Raw genomic sequence first — 21,823 nt, 5'->3', positions numbered from 1 at the left:
GACAATTACTTTGTTTTATAGTACTTTTGCAATCTCAGTAGCCCTAGCTCAATAGGAACTCAACAAATTCTTCTTAAAATGAATTATTTACAAAAGTTTTATTTAAAATTTATTAACACAAATACTGTACTTACACAAGTAAATATGCCATGTCATGGGGCCTTAGAACAAGAAACTTTTGCTTCCATGCCAAAAACCTCTGTAGTAAATCATTAGCATCCCCAATTGTAGAAATTTTGTTTTTATCCGACCAGAATTCCAAGGAAGACAATACAACTGTCATTTTAAGCTGGGTAAACATCTAAAAACAAGATAAATTTTTAAATAACCTTGAATGACACATCAAAATTCCACAAACATATTAAAGACGCTCCACTTAAGTATTGTGGGAGATAGGGATGAATGAAACGGTGCAGTAATATTTCCACATTTTAGCAGTCTATGATTTTAATAGTGTCCAAATTAATTCAAACAATTATTTTTTATAAATTATGTTAAATTCAAAAAGCAAAAACTTACAGTATTAACAAGGCCAATAATCTGGATAATTTTCTGTGTTACAACTGCCATATCAGAACCCATATGATCATACTGGAAAACAGATTTCAGGTAGTAGTGAAAATTATGATATCATATTTCCTTTGAAATACAAAACATAACACCTAATTGGTAGGATAGGTAAGGAAAGAAAAGAAGCAACTGCATAGGACATGTTATGTGCCAGGCACTGTGCTAAGCACTTTTTACAAATATTAATTTATTCGATTCTCACTAAAGCCCTGGGCAGTAGGTGCTATTATTATCTCCATTTTACATTGGGAAACTGAGGCAGACAAGTTTAAGGGAATTGCCTAGGGTCATAAAGCTAATAAATATCTAAGGCCAGATTTTAAACTCATGTCTTTCTGACCTCCAGCCCAATTCTCTATCCAATAAAATTGTAGAAAGAGAAAAAGGGCCCTTGGAAAAGCTTGGACCATACATCACAAATTATGGAGCATGATATGGATATGATTAGCAAAGGAGTATGTGGAAGGGGGCAACTAGGTGACACAATTGATAGTTCTGGGCCTAAAGTCTAGAAGACCTCATCTTCCTGAGTCAAATCTGGCCTCGAACACTGTGTGACCCTGGGCAAATCACTTAAGCCTGTTTGCTTCAGTTCCTTATCTGTGAAATGAGAAAGAGAAAAGAAATGGCAAACCACTCCAATATCTTTGCAAGAAAACCCCAAATGGGGTCACAAAGAGTGGACATGACTGAAAATGACTAAACAACAACAAATTAAAAGACGAAGAGAACCAAGAAAGAGCAATGTTAAAAAAACACACACACACAACACACACACAGAGAAAGGAATGAGGCTATATAGAAGAGTGACCCACATTTTTTCCTATGAATTAAAGGGAGATAATGAGAAATTCGGTCTGGAAAGTTAATAATACAAACAATGCCTTAAGACTAACCATTCTTTTCCTAAGAGCTACCCAAAATTTCCACTTCCTGTGCCTAAGCACAAACTGGATAACCAATTTTGTTTTAACAATTGCTAGACACGTGCAGAATCCTAGAGTTTTTATTGAATTATCCCTTCCCCTATGTATTCAGGGCCATTTTCTATCCTTGGGTCAACCTTTTTTTACTATCTCAGAGGTCTAGAAAATCAAAACTAGTACCTCTTCACAAAAGGTTAGGGATCTCTGGTTTAGCATATAATTAGCTAACAAAAATTTGGTATATACACAACTTTCAGGAAATATATCTGCTGCAAAATCAAGATATAGCTATACTACACACACAAAAAAAAGGAAATTTTAATATACCTTTGAAATTGGGTTAAAAGCAAATATAAGTTTACCTACCAAAGCTTTATCCACAATAATATGCATTTCCAGATATCGAGGCATTAAGTGTGAAACAACTGCTGTTTCCTGAAATACATAAAGTATAAATACTAAGGAAACTTTAAAATGTCTTCTACCTTCTACTGAAGCTGTTACTAGGAGTATAACCCCGAAGACAAAAAGATGGGATCCCACTAAATATATGACAGAGGTCCTATCTTATATCCAGGTATAAATCAGAAGCTACTACTTCAAAATCTGTCCCTGGCTACTAAGAATTCGCATTGTGGCTGCTGAAACCACAGAGAAAATCCAGTTCACATCAGATTTTACTAGAAACATAAAAGATGGAGAGGTTTTTTCTCATGATAACATTAGTAACTTTTCACATAGCTTTCCCCCACCCCCCACAGGCAAATTTACAGGCATTTCAGGAATATGAGAAGATTTAAGATACCATATTAGATCATCTTATTCCACTTGTAGCAGATAACATATCAAGTCATTTAAAAAACAACGAATATTTAGACATCCCCATTAGGATCAGCAGCAGGACCATTTCAGATAAACTGATAGGATTACCTTCATATCCTTTTGCCATGATTGTAAGGAAAGCTATCTAGCCCTATTGGAAGAAAAAAGCATTACAAGGGCCTAATGCTACCAAGCTCTAAAAAACCATATATAATCCTTTGTAAAGCAGATATCAATATTAGAAATGATCTTTCTTTGCTTGACTAATGAGAACATATGGACCTGTTTTATACCTACGAACTATTTATGTAATGGTTCCAAGGTTTGTCATGCCAGGGTAGAAGTGGGGATAAGCTCCCACTCTCTATACAAATGCTCCAATGGCGTGCGTCTCAATAGCTTCTGACAACCGAAAGCAACTCCTGGCCTTCTCCTCGTGGTGGAACTATTTCTACTACAAAAGAAGGGGCGAAGGTGAGTCACTGGCGCCTTAAAACCAGTCGCTTTCGGGCAGGTGGGGCTCATTAGCCCTTGGCAGGGCAACCGCCTAGGGGAAGGAACTCTGATTTTAAACCTCGCTGCCTTGCGCTATACCATATATGGGAAAGGCTTCAGGATGTTAATCCCAAGGAAAAAATCAGGAGTCGAGGTCCCTTAGGCAGTTGGATGTTGGACATCACATCCCCTCTGGCAACTCCTGCGGTGGCACTGGTGCCAAACTGTATTGGCTCTGCCTCTCCTTTGGATCCACCAATGTCGTGAGAGGGAAAACCTGCTGCTATGGGCAACAGCTTGTTTCCATATTGATCTACCCAGGCCAGCACCCTGAGTAGGACACTCCAGCTACTACTCCTCATGGGGTAGATACAAACGGGATGTGGCAGTTACCAGTTATAAGTCACTCAGGAGCTGCGGCTCCCATATCAGACTGCACAGCCATACTGTGGCCTGTGGCTCTTCAAGGCACTGATCCATGGTCATCTGCAACCTGGTGGAGGCCTACCACAATTTATGTAATTCAGTCCCCCAAAAAAAGGCTTTTACATTGAAATCAGAATCATAGTTCAAAGGGACTCTTGATTCACCTAGTCCAAATATTCCTGGTTCCTTCAATGAACTTCATCTTCCATGGACTCCAGTCCCCTTACCATATTACTAACTCTCCTCTGGAAAGACCCATACATGTCCAATTTCATGATAAAACATGGTGCCCTGAAGCAAGCACCACTATTCAAGATGTGCTCTGATTAAGACAGAGGAAAGCAGATTTATCATCTCCTATAAGGATACTAAGTTGCTTACATAAATCTGAATCATCAGACATAAAAAATGTTTTGATTCAATTACCTATTAAAAATAAAATTTTAAATATCTCTTATATTAATAGCAATTATTAAAATTGGAGAAACCCAAACTTTTTTTCCCTGTCCTATTTCGCTAATCCAATTTCTCAAAGACAGCACTGATGTAAGATAGGAATTAACATTCTCTCATTCTGAGTACTGCTACACTTGGGTGGGGCATATAGATCTTTGTCTAGAACACCCATGACTAGTTTTAGGGACGTGTCTTATCCAAGTGACATGATGTCACTTTAACACCTCACTGTAGTATTCGTTCTCTCATTAATTATTAAACAATCAGAGTTGATTGTCACATCAGGAACACTCCTCTCCCACAGGAATATAAAGCCTTGAACCTGCCTCCATGATAGATTTTGGTCTAAGAGAGACATATCCAAATGACCATTCTTTTATTAATAAACATGCTGGCATTATTAATAAAATGACCTCAATTACCCAGAAATGATGTCTCTAAAACCTTGTTATATACATATTCTAAAATATAGGATTTCTGCGGGCCTTAAGAACAGTCAAATTAGCCTCAACCAATAGGTAATGGAAAGTAATATAAATTAATGCTCCCGAACTCTTAGAGTACCAAAAGTACTTTGATTAAAAGGCACAGCAAAGATTTTAAGATCACTAATCAGCAGTTTTCTCTGATGATTTTTAAAACTTAAAATTCTAAATTAGCATTTTGAGCATAACAGTAAAATAATTTTCATAGACAAGATTAAAGTGTTAATACTTACTTCTGAATCTATATGAGAGTTATAAGGTAAATGTCTATACCAGATATCTGTATCATTTTCTTCCAAGAGAGGAACGTTGATATTTTCATTCTTTACTTGGTAAATAAGATGTATCAAACCCCTGCAGTAGACTCCAAGGGTTCAATTCCATAGCTGATATTTTCAAACTGGAGTAATCCCCTGAACATTCAAATAACAAAAACAGAAAATTATCTTACCAACACTATAAATTTAGATGCCTACTGAGAAATTATAGCCAAATTTAAATGTTTTAAAGTCACACCTTTTTAGCTTTTAATATCACATGTTCTAATAATTTCCCCTATTGCTAGTCTCATTCCCAGGATACTACACCTATTCTAGCTGTGGACACATTCCCCAAGAGGAACCTTTCCTGCTTCTACTTCTGTTAAAGTAATGGTAGGTAAATGTTATGGTTTATTGGGAAGAGATCCTTTCCTTCCCAATGTAGAAATTTTCTCATTAATACAAGTGCACCTCAACAAAAGCACTACATAGATGCCTTCCAACAAGGTACAGAGATGAATGTGGGTTCTCAAAGGTCACAACAGCCAGAGAACAAGCTCTGGTATGTTCTACTAAACTTTGAAATATGTCCAACACATTGAGTTCCCAGTGATAGATGGTTATCTAAGCTAAAGCAGAAGGATTCCTCAATACTATGATGACTGTCCGAGTGTGGTTGATGGAAGTCTAGGTACCTATGAATTCTTTGGGTGACTTGACCCATAAAAGAGATGCCCTCACTTCTGTAAAGGGCCCTTCTTTTTTGTTTCCACAGTGAATGGTAGAAGAATAGCAGAAAGACAGAAGAGGGTGCTAAAATCATTTAACTTTAGACTATCTACAAACATTAATTTAAAGATAATCTACATATGCCTCCATGAATCTTTTTCCAATGTCCTATTATAGCATGAAGGAGTATGAAGGTTATCATTGAGTTTCTCAAAAGTTATGCCAATAGATCACAAACTTTGGCATCTAGGTGGCCACAGTGGCATAGAGCATTGGCCCAGAGTCAGAAGACCCTGAGTTCATATGTGACCTCAGGCACTACTAGTTTGCGATCCTTGGCAAGTCACTTAACCTCTACTGCCTCAATTTCCTCAACTAAAATGAGAATGATAATTGTATCTACTACCCTCCTAGGGCTGTTAGAAGGATCAATGAGATAAAATGGTAAAGTGTTTAGCACTCTGCCTGATACACAGTAGGTACCTGATAAACGTTTTTCCTCTACTAAGTTAAAAAAGCTTTAAGTATTGTCATGGCAACAAACAATTGTTAGTGAACACCAAGAGTCATGCCAGACTAATTCTTATTTCCTTTTTTGGCAGTGTTACTAAACTGATAGATCAAGGAATGTTGTAAATATATTTTAACTAGATTTCAACAAAACATTTGATAAAGTTTCTCATACTATTCTTAATGTAAAAGATAGAGTCATGAAGGTTAAAAACAGTACAATTAGGTAGCTTCATAACTAGGTTGAATAACTGCCCCAAAATCTAATGTGGAAATATTGACTTAGAAGGGGCCTGTGGTAGAGTTATCAAGGGATTTGGGACAAGATTTGTTGTTGTTAACACTGTCATCAAATACCTTAAAAGCAAAGATGCATGCTTATCCAATTGGCAGATAATACAAAACTAGAAGAAATTACCACACTGAATGAGTCAGGAATCAAAAAAAAAAAAAATTGGGGGAGTTGTATCTAGTAAAATGTGTAGCCCATAATTTGGTTTACCCTTTTATCTCTTTAAATTATTATTATCCTCTGAGATCAAGGAAATGATTCACAAAGAAAGAGAATGGCAAAGTAATTCTGGGACCCTGGATAGCCTCTCCCTATCTGAAATCACAATGATCCACTCTTTTCATGACAGTTAAAGAATCTAGAGGTGCTTCTCTTCTGGTTTTCTCTCTTCTTCCTTCCTCTCCCTCCCTTCTCTCCTTTCCCTTTCTTTATCTGAGATGGCAATATTAAAGAGGCTGAAAGAAGCATTGGTGGCATGAAAAGTATAACCAAGATATGGGAGCAGTCAAATCAATGCAGAGATCAGCATCTGACAGACTCAACTGAGGTCCAGCAGCTATCATGACTTTTGTTCAATTGGGTGCTAGAAAGCTAAGGAAATGGAATTTTCCCTGTTTTCCCTTTAATCCATGAGGTAGAAGGGAGGGAGACTGAACACCCTCTTCCCATACTTTTCATGAGCTTCTAATATTTGCTCCTGGGAGCTTTCTCCTACATACAGAGAGATCTGAGAACTTGTTAGCCCAGTAAAGAGAGTTTATATATTCATTTTGCATTTTATTCCATGTAATTAAAAACAATGTGATCACAACATATGCTAGTTATGTGAATCTATGAGTTCCTTGGGTAATGACCTAAAAGAATGGAAAACCCCCAAGAGATTGGAGCTCTAAGACAGATATAAACAATAAATTTAATATTTTAATATTTAATCTAAAATTTCATTTCATCTTCTAGACTAGATGAACATTGGAGCCAAAGGAAAATGCTAAATATGAGTAAGAGTTCATGGTGGTGTTAGGGAATGCCACTGACCTATTCAGGCTGCAAGGTATTTGTGGGCTTTGGGCAACTGGTCAGCTTAGATATTGTATTCTGAATTAATTTAAATTCCTTTGGCATGAAAACTAATTGCCCAGTGACAATGCATAGTTGAAAAGGGAAGCAACATGGAGTCAAACTGTTATAATTAATTTTTTTTTGGTGAGGCAATTGGGTTTAAGTGACTTGCCCAGGGTCACACAGCTAGTAAGCATCAAGTATCTGAGGCCGGATTTCAACTCGGGTCCTCATGACTCCAGGGCTGGTGCTCTATTCACTGTACCACCTAACTGCCCCTATAATTAAATTTAATAAGAATGACTATAAATTCTTTCACTTAAGTTTGAAAAATTAACTTCATAATTAGGAGATACAGGAGATGTCTCTAGAAGCAAGTTCATATGAAATGGACCTGGTGGTTTTAGTTGACTATGAACTCAGTATGATTAAATAATGTAATATGACAGCTAAGAAAACTAATGCAACCTTAGGATGAATAATGAGAATCCCAGTGTCCAGAACTAGGGAAGTAACTGTATTGCTCTACTCTGCCCTGGTCAGACCATATCTGAAGTAATTTCTAGTTTCTGTTAAATTTTAAAAGAACATTAATAAGCTAAAGTTCACCCAGAGATCAGATGGGATGATGAAGAGCCAGCCATGAGGATTAGCTGAAGAAACTGGGGATGTCTAGCCGACAGAAGAGAAGATTTACAGGGGGCATGAGTGCTCTTCAAATATGTGAAAAGCTATCACATAGAAGAGGAATTCTATTACTTCTGCTTAGCCCCAGAGCACATAACTAGAAACAATGGGTAGAAGTTTCATAGACATACACTTAGGTTTGATGTAAAATAAAAAATATTTTAAACGCTTTCTAAAAAAAAAAAGTTAGCCAAAAGTAGAATAAAATGCTTCAGGAGGCCAGTGGGTTCCTCCTCCCCTAGAAATCTTGGAAGCAAAAGTTATAGAAGAGATTCTTGTTCATTTCTGAAATCCCATCCAACTCTAAGATTCTGTGATGTCTATAACTGAAATAAAGTTCAAAGGCTAATGCATCAACTGTTTTTGCAAGTCAAAAGTAGTACCAAATTACAAAAAAAGATAATGATGAGAAGATATGGTGTGACAATCACAACAGCTCCAACTGGACCTGTCTTATATCAATTCTGAAAATGGGAAAATGGACAAAGATCAAGTCAAATCAATAAGTTATATGCTGGGCAAGGTACTAAACACTGGACATACAAGAAAGATGAAAACAGCCCCTGCCTTCATGGAGGTCTTGACCATTTCTTATCTTCAAAACTGAAAAAGATGGGGGGGCCAGCTAGGTGGGCACAGTGATAGAGCACTGGGCCCTCGGAGTCAGGAGTACCTGTGTTCAAATCCGGCCTCAGACACTTAACACTTACTAGCTGTGTGACCCTTGGCAAGTCACTTAAACCCCCATTGCCTCACTAAAAAAAATAAAAAAAAAAAAAAACCCCAAATCTGAAAAGAATGGACCTCTAAATCAGTTAATATTGATTATTTTGAATTATTGTAGGATAAGTTTCCCTTCTGTAGGAAGGGCTACTTGCACAGCTAAACTAGCATAAATATTCCCCTTAAGCCTTAGTTACCTATAGATTTAGTAAATTGACATAATGATAAGATTGATAGTAGATAAGTTAGAGAGAGAAATATATCTTTGTAGAAATAAAATAATCATAGGGTTTAAGTGATAACGTAGAGGACTCTACTTAAGGTTAAGATCCCTTTTCTGCGGTATCTGAGGGGGGTGGGGGACTGACTTCTATCTTACTGCCTTTATGTTCCTCTTTTTGGGGGCAGCTAGGTGCACATTGAATAAAGCACCGGCCCTGGGATTCAGAAGGACCTGAGTTCAAATCCGGCCTCAGACACTTGACACTTACTTAGCTGTGTGGAGCTCTGGACAAGTCACTTAACCCTCACTGCCTGTAAAAAAAAACAAAACAAAACAAAACAAAAAAAAGGAAAATAAATAAATTCCTCTTTTTAGTTCTTTTCAGTGAGCTACATAGACCCATAGCAAACATATTTGAGAGACCAATAAAAGGTACTTCCCAAAAAGTTCACAGAATGATAGACAGGAGTTCTAAACAATGAAATATAAAATATAGTAGCTATTCACTCTGAAACTCCCTGTTGTATCACAATACACCCAGTAGCCAATATTGCAAATCTACTTACTTCCCTGTTCTGTAATGTAATACTTCCTTATTCCTATAATCCTATGAATAATCATTAATGTTATGAATATGTATCTAGCCTATGAATATAATTCCTCTTTTTCGTGTTCTAAAATTGAGCTCTGTAAACCTGCCAAACTGTCATTAATCTCTGAGGTATTACTGACCATCATTTATTGGCAATAGTCAACCTTGCTATTATATCAATATGCCCAGAAGTATTATGCCTCAGACTTTTTCCTTTTTAGCTCCAAATAACAAAATTAAACTTTTCTAAGTTTAAACCAATAAAAAATGGTTATCACAATATGAAGGCCTAAAAACCACAGAACCTCCTTAGCCAACATATTCTTTGTCAAGTGAGTAGACTTATAAAGGCAGAGGGGAAAAATAGTTTAGAGCATAAGCTCATTTACAAAACATTACAAAGAAGGAATACAGCAGATTCCAAGTATATCAATCCACAAACCAATTAATAAGATACAAATTCAGCAGAAAGTATATGAGACCTAAATAAGCCCATTCCAAGAATATTTATAGATGAAACTGAAAAGAGAAGAGAAAATGGATGTAAAAAAGAACAGAACTGCCAGAATTTCTATAGTGATTTATTCTGATCATTGGTGACAGTTGGACCATCACATTTATATCCTAACAGAAAAAAAGTAAATGATAAGAAGGAGAAATGGTATTCAAAAAATGAAACTGAATAGAACAGCTAACCTTACCAAATACCTCACGGAAGAAATTTTTGCAGTGTCAAAGTTTTAAAAGTACTCAGGGAGTTATTTTCAAGATAATTCAAAGACATGATAATTCCAAAAGAATGGAAAAGATCACAAATGCTATTTATTATCCACACCCCCAGCCAGTATGATGGAAAGTATGAATAGAAATAGAAATATGTAAAGAAAAAAAAGAATAGGAGAAGGCATAAAAGAGAAATAAGGAAGCATACAGGGATACAGCTTCATTCGTTTGTTTCTCCCTTCTATTTTCTTCTAGGTTCCATGTAGTTACTAGTCACTAATAATTATTACAAAACTGTTCTAAGGTTTTCAAGCACAAACACCTAAGGAATATGTCATGACCTGAGTCCAGAACAGGTGTTGAGTGTCACGAGTGAATTTGGAAAACCTGCAACATATCCATGGTAATTACACTGCATCTGGAAAACAGTACACACAAATAAGTAGTTTGTTTCTATCTAAACACAATTTGTAAAGTATGTCATTCTTTTTTCAGTTCTTTCAAACATTTCAACTATTTTCAAATAGTTTGCAATCATCCAATTGGGCCGTGATCAGATCATGTCTGCCACTAGAATCCTATACTGTCATGGAGGTGACCTCAGATTCTCAAAGTCTAGCAGAGTCCCTGCCCTCAGAAGTTGTAATCAAACTTTAAAGAAAAAAAGCATAGCATATTTACCAAGAAACATCTGTCTTCCAAAAACTAGCCCAAGTATGGAAAGGCTCATTACCATAAGATTGGCTACCAGATGATGAAGAATTTTGGCCACAGTAACTCATGAACGTCATTTAGAAGGGCACGGATACACAAAGAGATCAAAAAAAGGAAAAGGGGCCTACATTTACAAAACTATTTATAGCAGGTCTTTTTGTGGTGGCAAAAAAACTGGAAATTGAGGGGATGTCCATCAATTGCAGAATGACTGAACAAGTTGTGATATCTGATTGTGATGGAATACTATTGTGCTAGAAGAAATGAAAAGCAGGATGCCTTCAGAAAAACCTGGGAAGACTTATGTGAACAGATACAAAGTGAAGAGAGCAAAACCAGGAGAACATTGCATACAGTAACAGAACTATTATACAATGATCAACTGTGAATAACATAGCTATTCTGAGCAATCCAAGACAATTCTGGACTTAATGATGAAAAATGCTATCCATCTCCAAAGAAAGAACTGAAGGAGACTAAATGAAAATCAAGGCATAATATTTTACTTTATTTTTCTTGATGGTTTTTTGGTCTATGTTTTCATTTGCAATATGGCTAATATGGAAACATGTTTTATATGATTTCACATGTATAATCCATATTAAACTGCTTGCCCCCTCAAAGAGGGGGGAAGAAAGGGAGGGAGGAGAGAATTTGGAACTCAAAACTTTAAAAAACAAATGTTTAAAACTTTTTACATGTAATTGAAAAAAAAAGGTCTGGATAGATTGAGATCTGCATCAGAGGAGGAAGTATCCACACTAATTCTATCACAGTTCTTATGGAGCATTGACCAAGTATGGATAGTACAGAAACAATACACTTTGCTAATTCTCTTTACTTCTTTACTTTGTGTATACCAACATCAGATGTTGCTAAGAAACTGGGAGCTTTTAGGTATTTTAAAGTTTTTAAAGTTGTGGGAATTTATTTTGATTTGGGGACCCTGCCTTTGGGCTGAGATTAAAAAGAGCCTTCGGCTCTCGGGGCTTTTTTCTGTCTGAGGGGCTCCACTTCAGCTAAAACCCGTGAGCTTTTCAGGATGCCAGGTCAGAGGCTGGGGGAAAATAAAAACCCCAGCTCCCTATGCCCTGAGGCTTGTCCTGCCAGGCCCTAGCATAGCCCGTGCAGAAGTCCCAGGCACGCAGCAAGGGGTGCAATGCTAGTGCAGCCGGTGGATTAGCTTGGTGTGTGGGGGGCGCAGAGAGCTGAGATTTGAGGGAGAAGAAGGAACATATATACAGGGGGAGAAGACACTGAGTGGGAGAGAGGCCGGAAGATTAAGCAAACAGGAGGTTGGTACAAGTGAGGATAGAGAAGACGCAGGGGTCCTGCTGGAGGACTAGTAGGACACAGGGAGGCCAGAAGATTGAGAGAACAGAAGGGACTCCGGAGGATAGATAAAGCGAGAGGAGACATGCTAGAGACGCTGAGGGGGAGGCAGAGAAATGGCTAAGATCAAGGAAAAAGAACGCCAGAAGGCTGGAGGCGTGGAGAGGTCGGTGAGAAAGGATGCTAGAGATAGAGGTGCCCAGGGGGTTGGCAACAGAGGTGAGGACGCTAAGGGGCTTTGGAGGGGAGGGCCCTGGAATAAAGTGAAAGTTGGAGTGAAGGAGAAAAAGGGTGAAAGTTGAAGAGACCTGTCCAAACAGCATACCCTAAGGCAAGAGGCAGAAAAGGCCCTTATTATATTAAAAGCAGACAGGTTATATAATTTGCTTTTCTTTACGCTTATAGTTCTACATTGAATTTTTATAAATAAATTCTGCCTTGATATTTAATTAAGAGGCTTTTTGTTTGCTTATCATTTGGGAGCAGAGCACGTGTGGAGAAATTTTGTAAACAGCCCATATTAAATTAATAGCAGTCAGATACTCACCCAGTTAGATTTAGGCCCTAAGTTAGCCAAAATATTCTTACAAAGTATTCTCCCTCCACTCAGTGGTCAATTCAGGAGATTCATCTTCAAAAATTCATATAGTGGGGGCAGAGCCAAGATAGAGGAGGAACAGGCTGTGACTCTCCCAGCTCCCGACAACCCGTCCACACACTCAAAAATAATGCCATAAGTAAATTCCCATAGCAGCGTAAACCCACATAGAACAGAGTGAGACTATTTTCCAGCCAAAGGACAGCTTAATTAGGTGACTGGGATCACCTGCTGTTTGGCTGAGAGAAGCTTGGCGTGCAGTGTGGACCCAGCCTGGGACAGGAAGCACCTCCAGGCCTCAAGAGTCTTTGGCACCAGCAGCTTTTTCTGAGGCTCAGCTCACAGACAAGTGAGAGGATTCAGCAGTTGGCCGTGGTGAAGTGGCTGCAGTCTCTGTTGGAGTTGGGGTGAAGTGCCCAGGTTCTGAACCAGTGGGCTGACTTGAGTGGTGGTGGCCCCAGTGTGGGAGGGGCAAGGGATGCCAAGCTTCCAACCATAAAGAATCAGATTTCGGACATCTGCTTCCGGGTTGAGATGAGTAGGCAAAGAAAGCAGGGGAATATAGAAAGCTTTTGGGGGGGAAAAGTAGACCAGAATACATCCTTAGAGAAGATAATACAAAGTCAAAGAACCAACATCAAGCTTCAAGAAAAATATGAATTGGTCTCAGGCCATGGAAGTGCTCAAAAGGGGACTTTGAAGAGAAAGTAGGAGAGATAGAAGGAAGATTTAGAGAGGTGAAGAAATAATGGAAAGATAAATGAGAGTGATGCAGGAGATTCATGAGAAAAAAAGTCAACAGCTTAAAAAGCCAAATGGAAAAGAAGATACAAAACTCTCTGAAGAAAATAATTGCCCTAAGAATTAGGACTGAGCAAATGGAAGCTAGTGACTTTATGAGAAATCAAGACACAATAAAGCAAATCCAAATGAAGAAAAAAAATAGAGGGGCAATATGAAATATCTCCTTGGAAAAACAGCTGACCTGGAAAATAGATCCAAGAGATATGATTTGAAAATCATTGGACTACCTGAAAACCATGACCAAAAAAAGAGTTTAGACATCATCTTTCAAGAAATTGTCAGGGAAAATTGCCCAGAGATATTCTAGAAGCAGAAGGTTAAAATAGAAATTGAAAGAATCCACCAATCACCTCCAGAAAGAGATCCCAAAAGGAAAACTTCCAGGAATATTATAGCCAAATTCCAGAGATCCCCAGGTCAAGGAGAAATATTGCAAGCAGCTAGAAAAACAGGAATTCAAATACTGTGGAGCTACAGTCAGGATAACACAATGTGAGAATTGGAATGGCACCGCTTGCTGGGAAAGAGATTGCAGGGAAGCTATACCGTGAGGAGAAAACATGTGTTTTAGAAACCACATGACTTTAGCATCCAAAAGTTAACTGGCATCCAGAAGTTACATGTATAGAACCACCTGTGGGACGTGTCAATCAGAGCTACAGCTGAGTTGCCTGGAGCTGTGTGTGTGTGGACGGCCTGTTTCCTGTTGGAGAGGAGGCTTCTGGGAGGAGGAAGGAGCGAGTGAGGTCTTTCGGTTCCGGGACCTCAGCTTGGCTGGAGGGAAGAGTGTGGCTCTCTTAGGTAGATAGATGAAGGCATCTTGGCCTCTTTCTCTCTGATCACTAGCTTCTTATGCTCTTTAATAAATACTTAAAAGATTAAACTCTTGCTAAAGCTTCCAATGAGTGGTCACCCCAAATTAGAAGCTTTGGCAAGAGTAGCTCACATAAAAGAAACAAGAAAAGGTTTATGGAGGGGAGAGGAAGGTGGGTAAGGAGTGGGGGAGTGGGGTGAACCTTACTCTCATCAGAATTGGCTCAAAGAGGGAATAATATACACATTCAAGTGGGTATAGTAATATATTTTGCCCTGAGGGAAAGTGAAAGGGGAAGGAGATAATGGTGGGGGAGAGGTGAAGGAAGGGAGGGCAGATTGGGGGAAGGGCAGTTAAAAGCAAAACACTTTTTTGGGGGGGGAGGCAATTTTGGGATTAAGTGGACTTGCCCAGGGTCTGAGGCCAGATTTGAACTCAGGTCCTCCTGAAACCAGGGCTGGTGCTTTATCCACTGCACCACCTAGCTGCCCCCAAAGCAAAACACGTTTGATGAGGGATAGGGTGAAGGAAGATAGAAAATAGAGTAAATATCAAGGGGAGGGAACAAGATGGAGGATAAAAACAGTTAGCAATAGTAAACTGTGAAAGAAATGATAAGCAGGATGATATCAGAAGGACATATGAAAAAATGCAAAACCATCAACAGAGGAAGAATTGATGGTATCTAAATACAGATTGAAGTATAATTTTATTTGTTAGTTCTTCTTTGTAAGGTTATTTTGTCTATTTTCTTCCACAACCTGAATAATGTGAAGATGTTTTGCATGACTGCACATGTGTGACTTATACTGAATCTGTTTGATTTCACAGGGAAGTTTGAGGAGGGAGGGAGGAAGAAAATTTAGAACATAAAGTTTTAAAAAATCAATGTGAAAAAATTTGGTTTTTTTTTACATGTAACTTGGGGATAATTCTAAATAAAATGAAAATTTGAAGCAAAAAAAATTCACTGTATCCTGTTTAGCAAAGCAGATCACAACACTTCTATTCTTAAGCAATGCATCTTCCTAAATTGCTGTGACCCCAAAAATTCATCATCTAGTGGTCAACCTTCTGGTGATAAGTTTCTTTAAACCTAACTACAATGGTCTTCAAACTCATTCCTGATATATTTCCACGTTGTCAGAACCTTTAGAGTATGTGCTTTGTTGGCACAGCTTTCAAGAACCCAACAGTATCTTTATGCAAAATAAGTTCTAGTAGAACTTTAGGAGACATTAGAAGGTTATCAGGGATTAAATAAAGTATGGACCTGAGCTTTAAATATAAAAGATCATAGATTAATACATTTACTTTCAATTTTTAAAAACAGTATGATAAATCTATGAGACTAAAAACTAATTCTTACCATAACTTTTGAAGAAGAAGAATGAAAGACACCCTGTTTGTTATATGTATAAACCATGAAGTCCTGGGACAAAAATATTCTAGAGAACATAAAAGGGAAATTTGTTATAAAATAAACAGCATGAATAACACTGTTTAGAACAATAAAAATGAACCCTGAATCCCATGTTTCCCTTCCTACCTCCACCCCTTCCCCTCAAAAGCTCAAAGTCACACAAAATAAACTGGTCTTGCTTTTCTCTATTGCCATCCTAAGTACATCCCTAATGTTTTAGTTAAGTATTTTTTTTTTTTTGGTTTTGGTCTACACCTATTATTCCATACTATAGGGAATTCTGGATGTAGAAGTTCCCTACAAGCCCTGTCTATAACTTGAAGTCTCCAAGAATTGTCTAGGACATAAAGAGGTTAAATTACTTGCCCAAAGTCATAGCTAATATATGTCAGAAACAAGATTTGAATCTAGGTCTTGACTCAGAGGCTAGCCCTCTAACACGCTTCTGCCTCTTGAGTTAGGTGCTTAAGGAGGCAAAATAAGCACATGATGTTTATAGCTATGTAGTACAGTTGAAGGATCAATCCAGATTCATAGAGCTAGGCAGGAGTACAGTGGAGGCTTTTAGACTCTCAGGTCAGAGCTTTCAGATTATGCTATCCATGTTTATCATGCTAGACTATAGTAAAAGTAAAATATTTATTCTAGCTCTCAGTATCACATGCCCTATGCTTTAATTCGTCAGTACTGAGGCACTCCACAGTGAGGAAACTACCTCTGTGAAAGCAGATCAGCAATCATTCTGTAACTTCTATTTTATAGATTTTAAAGCCTAGGGTACTAAGAAGGTAACATTCCTTCTATCACAGAGTCAGTAAAACTATATTGAACCCAAATCAATATGATTCTGAGGTAGGTATTATTTCCATTATACCATTGCCTCTATTATTTCAAGCTTTACTTAATATTGAGCATATCTTAAAATGATCACATAGGCCCTAGATCATATTCATCAAATGCTGATTTATAGAACTTTGTTCCATCACTAATTCAATCTCAAAAACTTAAATTTTAGGCTTAAGATATATCTGAAAGGTAACTGCTAGCCAATTCTAATATTAATTCTTTGAATACAACTGAATTTGGATGGAAAAAAGACCAAAAGCTATACACTGATATTTCATTCTCAATTAATAATTAAAATTCAAGAAACTGAGAGCAATCAGAATTCCCAAAATGTGAAACAAAAATCACTACTTACTGTTTTTGGAGTTGTAAAGTATATGGTTTTCCTTCTACTGTAATAATATATGCCACCTATAACAAGAATATACAGGAAGATGGATAATAGTAAATCAGAAATTTATAAAGTATAATTCATTCTTTTTCCTAATGAATTTACTAAAAATTTTCATTTACAACCATAAATATTTTTTATAAATTTCATTATATATACTTTATAGAATACAAATTTCTGATAATTAAAAAATGAGAGCTTCTATCAATGCTAGTTGTTTATCATAATCATTTTATTAAACCATAGACTTTCAGAGTTGGCAAGGACTTCAGAAGCCATCTAGTCCAACCCAAAACTTAATAAGAATCCCCCCTTTATAATATACCTGACCCCTCGCATGGTATCTATGGGGCCCTTAACAGTGGAACATTCATTCTTACTTATGCCTGATGCCCCTGTAAATTTATTGAACCATGAGTTCTAATGAGGTTTTTTTTTCTTTTTCACCTTTTATGTGATTCTGTTTAAAAAACAGGGTTACTGAACCCTATTGCTTGATCTATCAATGAACATATTTAATATTGAATCTCGCTGATTGAAGCCTTATTCCTTTTTGATAAATTAATCACCACTTTAAGTATCTGCTACTGTTATACTAGAGAAAATCTCACAGTTTTGGTGACCATGAAGGGACTATAGAGTGTCTAGGAATAAACATGATTGTTAATTGCTCTAAAGATCTTGCACAAAATGATAAACAGGTTTACCATCTGGCCCAGGCTATCCCCAACTGAGATTACAGATATTATAATTGCTCCACAGTCCTTAACCCAGCAACACTACTCCCTAACTTACCACTCTCAGGGGAAACCATTGCATGACTGTGCTTCTTTAGTTGATATGGAAAAAATAACCCTGTGATGATCTTTTTGATACACCTTTAGAAAACCCTGACCTTATCCTCTATATAGCTCAGCAGGAAATGCCGTTGTTGCAAAGGGTCAGGCTGTTATGGAGTGGCCTCTAAAGGATCTGGAGTGGGATTATAATAACGACAGGCAATTCCAAGAATTAAAAGACGCTAGGGAAACACCTCTGAAGGGAATGGAATCTTCCTCTAGAAACCCAAAAACTGGCTGAAAATTTATAAACATACTTCAGGAGGCTAACGAAAGACCAAGCAGATTTTTGTGAGGCTATATGCTTCACAGTGGTAGACCTCTGCTCTTCTACCACCAGGTATGCCTCTCTGTTCACAGAAAAGGCCATTTTGGTACACAAGGCATTGTAGACACGAGCTGAACCAATACATGAGGACTTTTCAATATTTTATTTGCTTTCACCTGGAAAAATACACAGTGGATCTGGACTAGACTCCCACAGGGATTTGTAGACAGTCCCACATTATTTTCCCAAATTTTACAGCAGGATCTGGCCTCCATTACCTTTAAAGGCTCCACACTAGTACAATATGTTGATGGCTTTACTTTTAGCCTCCCCTAATGCTGAAGTTTGTCAGGAAGATAGCCGTCACTTGCTACTAGGAGCTGCATAAGAGAGGCCACAAGGTGTCCAAGTCAAAAAGTGGGAGAGGCCTTATTACGACTGTCTGCTAGAACACAGGAGCTTCTAAATCAGTATTAGTAGCAACCAGACCCTGGGTGTAGAGCTGTAGGATCTTTGAATGTAGTAGGAGTCTCAGGCAAAGCCCAAAGAGTGGCAAAATGGCCTCTTGCATTGTATCTATGGGGCCCTTAACAGTGGAACATTCATTCTTTTTTTTGGGGGGGGGTTGGTTTTTTTTGCAGGGCAGTGAGGGTTAAGTGACTTGCCCATTGTCACACAGCTAGTGTCAAGTGTCTGAAGCCGGCTTTGAATTCAGGTCCTCCTAAATTCAGGGTGGGTGCTTTATCTACTATGCCACCTAGCTGCCCCCCACATTCATTCTTACTTATGCCTGATGCCCCTAGTAAAATTTATTGACCATGAGTTTTAATGAGTTTTTTTTTCTTTTTCTCTTTTATGGGATTCTGTTTAAAAAGAGGGTTGTTGAACCCTATTGCTTGATCTATCAATGAACATATTGAATATTGAATCTCACTGATGGAAGCCTTATTCCTTTTTGATAAAATTAATCACCCCTTTAAGTATCTGCTACTGTTATACTAGAAGAAAATCTCACATACCCAAAGATTTAAGGTCACATAAGTAAGAAGATAACAAACTAGACATTTTCTCTGATCCCCATGACTTCTCATATCTCCAAAAGAAAAAATTATACAAGAGAAAGCAACTTCAATTGTTTTCCATTGTCAATATGTGCAGAATCCAAAGAAAGTAAAAAACAAAAACAAAAACAAAAAACCAGATGCTTACTGACTCTGAGTTCATTCAGCCTCCCCCTTCCCTACCTCCCCATGCTACCAAGAGCAATGTTGTACAAGGATGTAACACAGGTTTACATCAAAATCCACATTTATAGCCCAGATGCTCCCCTCGCTCTTTTCATTGTCACAAGACTATAGCTCCAAACTGCAGAAGTTTGCTTGAGGCCTTTACAACCAGCCTTGGCCAAAGCCCTTCAGGAGCAAAATCCTATCAGGAACTATAACCAAAGGACTGTTGCTACAAAGCCCTGAAATGCAGGTGCCAGGGAAAATAGGCTCTGAACTGCTAGTACCAGCCAGAGAATTAAGGAACACAAGTGACACAGGTCACCAGAAAAGGACATTTTACATGTGGGGAATGGTTCACCAATCTCATCACACCTGAGGAAAAAAAATCACACTTCTAGCTAGGGCTAGTTCTGATCCCCCAAAAGTAATCTGGGGCAGACACCTATGCTCCTGAACCTGATCTGTCCAGTGGGGAAGGAGGCTGACTCTCTGAAAACCAGCCCCCAAGGAAACCACCATCAAAGGGAAGCAATCAGGAAGTGACTGATAAGGAAAATAAGGGGGGAAAAAGGCTGAAAATGCAAAGATTTCATGAAGAAGAAATCACAAAGACCTTGAAACATAAGTAAATCAACAGGAAAAGCAGTAACAAGAGAAGAATATATGGCCTTCAGATCCAGTAAACTAGTTCATGCATCTAAAAATAAATACTGGAAAATGAAGGAAAATGATCCAACACTTGATGAGACAAATGACTCTGGAATTTGAGAAAAACATGGAACCACAACATGCTGTTCCTGAATGGTTTAAAAAAGTGAAATGAGAATTACGAGAGAAGAATCTATACCCTGGACAGCAAAAATAAGGAGAGGAAATCAAAAAATTTGAATATACAATGGCAAGGTTCACCATGGAAACAAGAGAGAACAAGAGATAAAAATTAAAAAGAGACCAAAAAGGAAGAAGGCCTTACTTTTGGAGGTGGGAAGGGGTTCCACTTGTGGGAATATAGTGGGACCCCAAGAAATCTAAAGATCCCAACCTTCAAGGCCAAGGAAAAAATAGCTCTCTCCCCACCTCAGGTATGAGGTGTGGCAGGATGTGACCCCAGTATGGCTGATGAGCAATTCAAGGTCTGCAAGATATGCAGGATATAGATCGATGCTGCATATCCTACTGATCCCCTCACAGTTATCTTGCCCTTCCTTCCCCTTTATATTACAAAAGATCAGGTTCTCTTCCTCCAATGGGACATTTCACCAAGGGGATCTGTTCCCAGATCATATTATTCTCTCCTAACAAATTCTCTTTTTATTTTACAAGATTCATGATGAGCCACCAATGCTTTGGGTGAGCTAGCCCCCCTAACGAGGTGCAAGTTCCCCCAAACACGGTGAGGAATATTCTTTGTTTAGCCCCTTTTATTTTATGAATGTTTGTTTTGACTTTGATAGAAAGATGACAAAACACCTGCTTTTTTGGATTCACTACAAAAAATAAAAAGGTATAAACAAGGAAACCATATTACATTGAAAGAAACCATAGACAAACATACCCAATGCTGGTAAACAAACTTAAAACATTCTAAATACTTTAGAGCCAAATTCATAAAGAACACATCATTTGAGCTTCTGGATGACAGAGAGTAACATGATAATGAAAGGAGTTTACGGTTTAGGGTTCACAAACAAAACATATAAGTCCAAATGGAGATTTAACAATGAAAATCATAAATAATGAGTAGGTCAAGAACCAAAACATAGAAACATTAATAACTATGTAAAGAAAATCATAATGGTGAAACAATATATGAAAATTTCTGGATCTTCAAGAGGGAAATCATATTCTTACAATCATATATTAATGCGAAAAAACACATGATAAGAAACTGAATATACACTTAAAATAGAAAAATGAACAAATAAACAAACCAAAAATATTCTGAAATATCACAAATTAGAAGGGAAACAAACTGGAAAGAAACAAAAAGAAAAAAAAATAAAAACCCCTAGAGAACTGATAAATAAACTAAAAAGCTGATTCCTGGGGGAAAAGATTAATAAAATCAATAGCCATTAGCAAATCAAATTGAAAAAAAAGGGGGGGGGAATCAATAAAATAGGAAGTGAGCAAAGTGAAACCACAGTTAAACACAGGAGAAATAAAAAGAATAATCAGAACATATTATGCAGTATATGCTAACAAAACTGAGAATACAATAAATATTTGAAGTAATACCTTTAAAAATACAAAATACACAAAACTACTAGAAGCCCAGATAAGAGAGTTCTAAAACCTAATCTCTGAAAAGGAAATAGACCTAGCTTTCAAGCAATTATGAAAAGAAAAAACACTCTGATGGTACTGATGGATTCACAGAATTCTATCAAACTTTTTTAAAAGAACAGTTACTATATGTATTTTGCAAAGTAATCTCAAAAATTAAGAAAGAACCCAACAGAATATTTTTGAGACAAATATAATGCTAATACCTAATGTGGGGAAAGACAAAAACTCAAAGAGAAAACCATAGGGCCAATAATAATGAACACTGACTCAAAAATTTTAAATAAAATCCTATCAAACA

General features: G+C 37.5%; 1 protein-coding gene across 1 annotated transcript in view; it reads right to left on the bottom strand.

Annotated features, from left to right (window-relative positions):
• The window catches only part of LOC122744008 (disintegrin and metalloproteinase domain-containing protein 18-like), a 102,764-nt gene that overhangs the window by 65,633 nt on the left and 15,308 nt on the right, over positions 1-21,823 (bottom strand). Inside the window, 8 exon segments of the mRNA XM_043989295.1 lie at positions 135-301; positions 520-591; positions 1,863-1,931; positions 4,414-4,533; positions 4,536-4,593; positions 10,320-10,396; positions 15,610-15,688; positions 16,865-16,920. Of these exon segments, the coding sequence (XP_043845230.1) occupies positions 135-301; positions 520-591; positions 1,863-1,931; positions 4,414-4,533; positions 4,536-4,593; positions 10,320-10,396; positions 15,610-15,688; positions 16,865-16,920 (698 nt within the window).

The sequence above is a fragment of the Dromiciops gliroides genome, chromosome 2 (genome assembly GCF_019393635.1).
Source record: "Dromiciops gliroides isolate mDroGli1 chromosome 2, mDroGli1.pri, whole genome shotgun sequence".
NCBI classification, from domain to species: domain Eukaryota; kingdom Metazoa; phylum Chordata; class Mammalia; order Microbiotheria; family Microbiotheriidae; genus Dromiciops; species Dromiciops gliroides.
The sequence above is the reverse complement of the archived record's forward strand: the minus strand, read 5'-3'. Positions and strand labels throughout refer to the sequence as shown.